The sequence below is a fragment of the Gavialis gangeticus genome, unplaced genomic scaffold (assembly GCF_001723915.1).
Source record: "Gavialis gangeticus isolate Ggan-Ray unplaced genomic scaffold, GavGan_comp1, whole genome shotgun sequence".
NCBI lineage: Eukaryota > Metazoa > Chordata > Crocodylia > Gavialidae > Gavialis > Gavialis gangeticus.
In genome coordinates, this window is record NW_017728964.1 from 3752600 (window position 1) to 3761391 (window position 8792).

The window sequence follows — 8792 nt, forward strand, 5'->3', positions numbered from 1 at the left end:
GGGGGGGGGGGGGGAGGGGGGGGGGGGGGGAAGGGGCGTGGTGGGGGCAGAATGAGGCCCCCCACAGTGAGGGAGGGACTGGGGCAGGGGCAGGGACAGGATTTGTGTGGTGGGGGGAGGGTGGGCAGACCACTGCAGGCTTCAGGCAAAGGGCTGCGCCAGCTTCATCCTGGCCAGGGGGGCTGGGCTGGGGCTGGCACTGAGAGGGGTGGCTATGGGCAATTTTGGGGTGGCAATAGCTCACCCTGTAGCCCCCCCCATCCCAGCACCACTGCCACCCACCCCACTCCCACCTGCCCTAAGTGCAGACCCAGTTTAGCCCCTCCATTAGGAAGAGGCCAGTGCAGCCCCTGGTTTCAAGCCCACAGTGGGCAGCCCAACTTCACCCCCCACACAAATTGGGGGGGGCACATGCCCCCTATGCCTCCCCTGCAGATGTGTGCAGTGGTGGGGAACCACCCACCCTCCCAACATCCCCCCTGTGCCCCCTGGATGAGCACCCTGGAGATACATGCAGCAGCAGGGAGCCACCCACCCACCCTACACCCCTGTCCATCTGCTGGATGAGTCACCTGCGGCTCCATCCCACTCCTGGGCTTGTATTCACCACCCTGGCTGAGCAGCGCCTGCCCCTGCCCCACTCCCTCCCTCACCATGGGGGCCTTGATCTGCTCCCCCATGCCCCTTCCCCTCCAAGCTGCCTGGCTGCATTCCTGGCCATGTGCATGCTACAGCTGCATGCATGTGGCATTTATCGGTGACATTATTGGCTACACTGGCCAAAAAAGCCAATTGCTGATAGTGCTGATTTTCCTTTTATTGGTGCTGATCCTATATGCCACTGATATATCAGTGAACCTTTAAAAATATCCATGATGCACTTGACTATTGAACATGGCATGTAAGAGACATATCCCTGCCTGACCCCAGGGAGAGGTATTTAGCTGCTTTAATCTGAAACCAGGCAGAAGGCAGGGCAGAGTTGACCTTATAGATAGCATATGAGGTACAGCTCTGTCCTCTCTTCTGACCCCACAGAAAGAAGAGCAGCTTAGCCCTAGAATCACCAGATATCCTTTCCCTGGTCATCATTTTATATTAAACATGCTTCCCTAATGCAGTAGCTTTCTGACTTGTATTTATTTTTTCTCCACCAAGGGAGATTTCTTCTTGGATTCTTTTAAAATCTTTAATCCAGCTACAGGTCCATAAAATACTGAAGTTGCTCTTCCAGCATTTGTCCCCATGTCAGTACCAACCAGTTACCTTGCTATAGGCAATTTGTAGTGTTAATGGGATTGCTTCTCTGTCCCCGTCTATGCCCAGCCTTTTGCTGCCTGGACCTGTGCAATACAAAACAGGAGTTGAAACCACACAACAGCTTTTTTTCCTCCCCATCATTCAATACATTTCCAGACCCCCTCAGCAAAAGCCACTTTGTTGCTGATGGATCCAATTCTCCTCTGTCTCTCAAATCACAAGGCAGAAAACAGCAGAAGAGTGGGCCATTTTCAACCTCGTGGGACAAATGGACATAGGAGTCACCCCTTGCAGCGTATATGATGGTTGGGTGGTAGACACTCCTGCTTATTAAAAACAAATATAAAACCACAACATACTATACTTCAGCCTTCCTTTGGGCCTTGAATCATCTTTTTCTAGGGGCTCTCCCATTCCACCCTACATCTAACATCCATTCCCAATTCCAAGAATTATTATTTTGCTAATTGTTCAGAACACTTGAGACAGTTTAGGAATGGTGATCCTTTCCATTGCCTGATACGTGTTACTGCATCAGAGAGGAAGTCTTCCAATCATTTTACTAGAATATGACTGAAGACAAAAGAGAAAAATAAAATGTAGTTTAATAGCTGCCTCAGATGTAAATAAGCTAACTTGGGATGTTCAATGTGAAACATGGCAAGTGGGTGCTGACATCTCCACAGGATTCACAATTAAAATATATTTATGGGCACTGTTAGGTAAATGTGTCTTGGAAAAAATACAAAAGAGCAAAAGTGTGGTTTTCTAAATGGACCTCCTTTTCTGCAGGTTCAAATTTGTACTCAAATCAAGCTGGGCCTGAAATATTGGACTTGAAGTCCATTAGTACATTGCCCTGGAAAATGTATTGCAGGTATAAAAGAACAAGTGTGAGAACTGCATTAGTTGAACTAAAGGCCCAGTTAAAATCAGGCTCTTAACGTTTCAAACCAAAGAAGGCTGTTTGGTTCACTATTTATAGGAACCATAAATTGATCGAGTCCATAGTTGCAGGGAGGCAATATACTCCCAGCAAGTAGGACACTGCAGTTTGCTTAGCAGAGACAGGAAGAGGGAAAAGCAATCTGTCCAGGGAAAAACAAAACTAACTCCTATGTTTTAGCAGTATATTATTCAGCCAGTAGGTGTCTCTACAGGTGGCATGACATTTCAGACAACCATGGAAAACAAAACTGGTGCCCAAGCAGTATGAATGCTGGTGTGCCTGTAGTTGTAGCTGTTTTCTGTACTAAAAATACTTAATTTTTAAATAGATGTGACTCCCATATATCAGGGCAGATTACATGCCTTCATGTGAAATGCATCAATTCTCTGCTTTGCCTAAATAAAGTGTAAGCACAGAATTTTAGAAGTTAAGTCCAAGAGATAACACACAAAATAGAAAGAGTAAAGCAGTAAGAAACAGAGCCAAAAACCCCAAGATAAATACCACCTTCTGAAAAACAGCTATCCTGTATCAGGGTCTGATGACAGGGAAGAACCTATTTGTAGTTATCTTAAATTAACTTCAGACCAGGATGAACATAATGAAAATGCTCCCTGAGATATGGAAGCTGGTAAGACATCATTGAAGGAAAATATAAGCTTTATAAATTTATGACTTTAATTTCTAGGTTTTTAAAAAAATAAAAACAAAAGAAACATCTCTAGATCCCAGCTCACAGCAGTCTCTCTCACCACAGTCTTCTCCCAGCCCCACTTCCAACCCAGGCCAGGCACTGGTCTGATTTTCTTCTGAAGTCCTCCATCCTTTGTAAGCAACAACTCATTAAGCATCTATCTTCTGGTCTATCTGCACCTCCATTTCTAAAGCTGACTATATTACTATTATATCCATGATGTGTGACACAAAGGGGAGCAAATACATACCTGAAGCTTTGATGGCCCGAGTGGCAGCTGAATGCCCCAGCTCTAAGGAATGGATGAAGACCTCTGTTATCTTCTGCCCCCCCATCAAGGTTAGCTGTCAGGTGAAGGAGACAGGAGATATGCTAGTGAGCTAACATCAAAACAACATTCATAACAACAGCTGGGCACATCCCCAGCACTAAACTTTTTTTTGGCAGAAAAGGACACTGAAGTACTGAAATGCTTCACAATTTTCTGAATTGTTAGTCTAAAAAAATTTCAAAAAGTAAATCCTAAAAAAAGGTCATTTTCAGAATAAAACATTTCAATTTTTCATTTCAAATTATTTTAAATGTCCTTTATTAAAATTGCAAGCATTAAAAAGCATTTAATTAAAATTGCAAGCATTAAATTGTTCAAAATAGTTGAATACAAAAGTAAAAAAGTGATTCAAGGACCATTAGTGTCATCTGCTCTGTATGCCCAAGTCCCAAAGTGTTAGTAACTACTCATGGTACAAGAGTAGCAGTCCAGTATTAATGTAGAAGCCTCCTATGCCATTTCAGTTACCAGACCAGGTACATCAGCTCACAACCTGTAGCCCATGTCAGTGTAGTACCTGTAACTAGGAGGCTCTGCTAGGTTGAGAGAGCTGGTACAGGCAGACAGCTAATGGAAGCACAGTTTCACCACCCATGCTGGCCAGGTCTGACAAGCAAACTGGCCAAACCATTGAGCGTGATGGAGGTAGCAGTAATGGGGAGATGTTCTGCTCTGTCAGGGGGAAAACTGGACTCCTAGCTGGTCTATTCAGAGACTACCAGTCCCACGATCAGATAAGATAAGAGGGAAAGCTCCAGTCCTGCCTACCTCTGTCTGATAGAGCTGCAGTAGCACTGGGCGCATAGCGAACCGACAGTAGTAAAGGATCATGTCAGCCAGGATAGGCAGCTGCTCCCTGGAGTCCTCTTGTGGCTCCATTTCAGGCTTGACAGATTGCTAGTGTAAGCACAAGGAGAGAAATTAAAAACACATTCAGCTTGTCCTATGTCCTGCTTGCCCAGGGCTGAAAAGTACTGGGGGAAGAGACTAAAAACCTCCATTTATCCCTCAAACAGGCACATCAGAGAAGAGGTTCACCCATAAGTGCCCTTCAGCCCTACCCTACTAGGACCAGCTGCTAGAATGAGAGGGGAGTGCAACCCTCTCTATTGACAATAGGGACAAGGAGGACCATGATGGCACAGTAACAGAAAGACTGACTTTCACATTTGAGTATCTCTCTCTATTTCCTTACTGGCAGTTTTGTTCCCTAATGCACAACAGAGGTGACAGGGATGCTGCCTTCCTGCTCACCATTCTGTGAACACACTAGAGGAAGGGCAGGGAAATTAGGGGTCTGGCGTAGAAGCCAGAGATCATCTGTAAATACAATGAGCCTAGTGGATTGGGACTGTCAGGGTCACTGCCAACTGATGCAACAGGGTGAACACTCCAAAGGAATAGGGAACCTCTCACCCCATAACAACTCTGGAAAGGGAGGGGAAGGGAAAGACCCTATGCCAAGCTCATTTTTTCCTGGACATACCTGGCCCAAGACATCTGTGGGCAGGTTCATCAGTCCAAGAACATTGCGCTCGTACCATGGGTCCAACATCCCAATGTAATTGGAGATATCAGTGGTGCTGCTTTCCATCCCAGCCAAGAAGGGCTCCTGCAACCAAATGGACAATCACTTGTGGTTTATTTCATTTGTTTTAATTCTTACAAATTAATTTTAGTGGGTGGCAGGTGCCAAATTAAGGCCCAGGAGGTACCAGGCTGAGTAGAGAACCTGTGGCAGCATTTCCTTTACAGAGTGCTCCAGCCTTCCAGCCTTAGAGGTTCTCTCCCCGGTTCCTGTTTAGTGTATGGCTTCTCTGCTGAGCCAGCTGTTATGTTCCAAGCCTGGGTTTTTTGTGATGCAGAGAACCATTTGCACTAGGATAGCAGGCAAAACACATACCACCATTTGTGCTGAGGCTCTGAGATGAGGTTCTCCTGGAGAAGGAGGATGTGTCAGTGGTGTAGATGAGGTAAAACTGCTCCTTTTCACAGGGATGTAGAAAAACTGCAGCTTGAAGTACCTTGTCAGTAATGGACAATTGCTTTCTTGCAATCTAGAAGGGAGGAAAGAGGCTGGGTGAGTGAGGCAAAACACACTGGCAAGCCAGTGAGATCAATGGTAGTGCACTGAGATGTGCTATCAGCCACATATGTGAGCCTGCACCACCACATGTGCATGTGCACATCACACCCCTCCCACACTCACCTGCAGGGCAAAGGAAATCATTTAACTCTCCATCATTTGACTTCAGTGGTAAGCTCTTTGGCACAGGGAATATTATTTTGTTATCTCTGAAGGATATGTAACCCAGGGGGGGCCTCATAATATCAAGACATGATTTAATGCCATTGCCAAACAGCAATGACACTGCAGCATCATAGAAAAATGGGGCTGGAAGGGAGCTCAAGAGATCATCTATCCCAATCCCCCGCTCAAGGTAGGATCTTCTCTGTCTAAATCATCCCAGAGAAATGTTTGTTTAACATTAAAAACTTCCAGTGAGAAGGACTCCACAACCTCTCTAGATAAAGATTTGAATCCCTGATTCTTTTATAAAGGCAAAGGTCTACATGCACTAGAATTGTATGTGCGCTGTGGGGAAGGGAGGGAGACACTGTGGTAAAGTGTACCTCACCACACCTTAATCCTAAAAGATAACTGCAGAAATCCTATTCTCCATCACCACCTTCCAGTACAATCAGCCTCATAAAAAGGTGGCAGAGGATGGGGGTCAGATCCTTTGGGGAATTAAGCAAGATGCTCAGAGTGAGACCACCTGAAATTACAGCCTTTGGACTCCAGGGGCTAGATTGTGGGGTCAGGGCAGTGTACATACATTGTAATGACAGCCACCTTCCCATGGTTTTGTCCTGCTCACCTGAGGTTGCTGTAGGCCCTGGCCACTTTTCCTGAGATGCGGTCTGACCCAAAGACCACAACACGCAAAGTAGACACCTTGGTATCCTCATCATAACTGAGAAAAGGCCTGCGCTGGACGCACACTTTCTGGGTTGTGTGTTGCGGCGGCAGGCGTAGTCTCAGCACGTGCTGGGGCAGGGAGTGGGCCCTCCGGGAGCGCGCTGGGATGCGGTGCTTGGCTTCTGGATTGCCCAGGCTCTCAGCCCGGCGTAGAGGCAGTGAGAGCGACCCTATGTCTCGATAGTCTTTCAGGTCTTTCCTCAAGACCAGCTGGCTTCTGCTCTTGAAGAGTTTGTAGATCTTATTGGTCAGACTTTGCCTCTGTTTGTGAAGTGTCTTCTCCCTCAGCTCTGGCCTCCCCAGAACCTCAAGAGAGCTCTCATCGCTGTCTTCTGCATAGCCACTGTCCATGCAGTCCTTGAGGCTTGAGACAAAGGACTTGAATGTCTTCTTGGAGACCAGAGACAGCTCTGACAGAGAGTCCTTGGAACTGGTGAAAAGGGATATCCTCGAATGCTTAGACATGTCCTCTGATAGAGCAGGGTACACAGACTCCTTGGAAACGGCTGAAATGGAAGAAAGCAGTGAGTCCCTTTCTGGAAAACAGCCATCAATTTCCACCTCTTCCTCCTCCTCTTCCTCCTCTTCATTTTCCAAGACGACTGGCTTAGCAATGTCACATTCTTTGATAAGCACCTCATTGAGGATATCTGGAAGGCAATGTAGGAAGAATCAGAGCCAGGGCAGAACCCTAAACACCACAGCACAAAACCGTACCAAAAACAAGAGACACACAGTGAATCAGGCCTCCTCCCACCCATCTGTCCTGGAACCAGTTTGCAATGACTCCCTACTACTGTACCTAATCTCCAAAAATTTGCTAGATTCAAATAAGTGAAGTGATGGAACTGCTCTCATTTTTCCTAGGAAGCCATTCTACAGCCTAGTATCAAATGTAGCAGTCATCTTATTAGAAACTGTGAACCTTTTCTGGTCAAAATTAGCTTTTCCATAAATATCATAGTTATGTTGAAATTAAGCATGTTCAAGAAAACTGCTCAATATAAAAGAAGAACTGAAAAGAGAAACAAATATTTTGTTCCAAACTAAGATTTTGTTCCAAGTACGCTATTGAAAACTCAAAGAATGTTTTTGTTTAACTTATTTTTCTAATTAGACCTTGCTATTGGATTTTTCCCTCTCTTGTGCCTCCCACAATGCACTGAAGATCCATTTAATCAAAAAGAAAATGTTAACAGCCAGTCAGGGAAGAAGCGATAATGCCACCTAATGATAACTGGCTGCCTGACAAAACTCTGCTTAATGAAAAGAATGAAAAGAGTTTGCTTTCCAGAGAAAAAGAATCTACGTAGTCTGTTGGAGCCTTCCGGCCACAAAAGCAGTAAATCTGCACAGAAATAAAAAGGTTTTCCAGGAGCAGGGAACCTCAAGCAACTGTATGTATAGAAAGGATGCAGGAAAATGCTGGTGTATGGGGGGAAAGAACCAGCTTAGGCTTCTCCCAAGCCTATCATTGGCATAAAGGTAAAACTCTAATATTTTACTCTCCCATTTAAGAATTAAAGGGCCCCTCTACACATGCCAGTAAAGGTGCAATGAGATCTAATGTGCAATTCACATAACTGTGGCTCCTGCCATACCACACATGCGTGGCAAGAGGTGCAATTGTGGGATTGTGCACTACATCCCATTGCACCTTATCTCCGGTGCTGGATCACAATCTTGGGCTCCCCCTGTACCAGCTCTTGCAGCTGTGACCCCACAGCAGGTGTGGCTCAGCAGGGTTTGCAGTGGGGGCAGCGCTGGGAGCGGTGGCCCCACTGCAAGCACTGCGAACTGTGGGGCTCGCACTGGCAGCAGCAAGGAGAACGCTGCCCATGGTGTGAGCCTCCTGAAGTGTGGGCTCTGCAGCTGTGGCAGCATGGGGAACACCACCGCCACTGCAAGCCCTGCAGCCCACATTGGCAGGAAGAAAGCTACTGCTGCTGTGAGCATCCCGAGGTGTGAGGCTCAGGGCTGCAGCAGCATCCCTCACGCACTGCCCTGCTGCAATCCCAGCATCACAGGAGGGTCATGGGGAGCAGCGTTTTCCCCATGGCAAGCCACACAGCTGACAACACTGCCTCAACTGCGAGCCTCGTCAGCTGAAGGGCTGGCAACCAGTGGTGCTCCCCTGTGGCTGGGAGCCCCTCAGTTGATGGGGCTCCCAGTCACAGGACTTGGCTGCACCTTCAATTAATGGAGTGATTAGAACAAACTAACAAGTTATTACACATTTTTTGTGGAATAACTTTGTAGTGTATTGCTTGTTTTAGCCTGCCATTAATTGGTTAAACATATAGCTGGGTCACAACTTAAGGCGTGATTACCTGGTTAATCATGCCTTAAGTGTAATGTGTAGGAGGGGGCCAAATTCTCACCTACAGGTGGACCAGTGAATATTAAATAATGCAACCTTGGAAAATATTATTTGTATTTCAGTGGGGCTGAGGAACTCTAGCCCTGGACCAAAACCCTCCTGCACTGTACAACCACAGAAGAAAAGTCCATACCCCAGAGAGCTTACTACCTGAGTCCTGGGCAGTTTCCAGTAACACAGGTTTTCAAAAAAAAA

At 46.4% G+C, this 8792-nt stretch overlaps 1 protein-coding gene across 2 annotated transcripts in view; it reads right to left on the reverse strand.

The window, feature by feature from the left end:
* PIK3R5 (phosphoinositide-3-kinase regulatory subunit 5) overlaps positions 1-8792 on the reverse strand; it is a 122058-nt gene that overhangs the window by 12564 nt on the left and 100702 nt on the right. For both annotated transcript variants that reach the window (XM_019502082.1, XM_019502090.1), the window contains exons 10-15: positions 6117-6867; positions 5138-5291; positions 4721-4846; positions 4003-4131; positions 3154-3247; positions 1267-1343 (exon numbers count right to left, since the gene is read on the reverse strand). In XM_019502082.1, the coding sequence (XP_019357627.1) occupies positions 1267-1343; positions 3154-3247; positions 4003-4131; positions 4721-4846; positions 5138-5291; positions 6117-6867 (1331 nt within the window). The remainder of the gene's footprint in view (positions 1-1266; positions 1344-3153; positions 3248-4002; positions 4132-4720; positions 4847-5137; positions 5292-6116; positions 6868-8792) is intronic.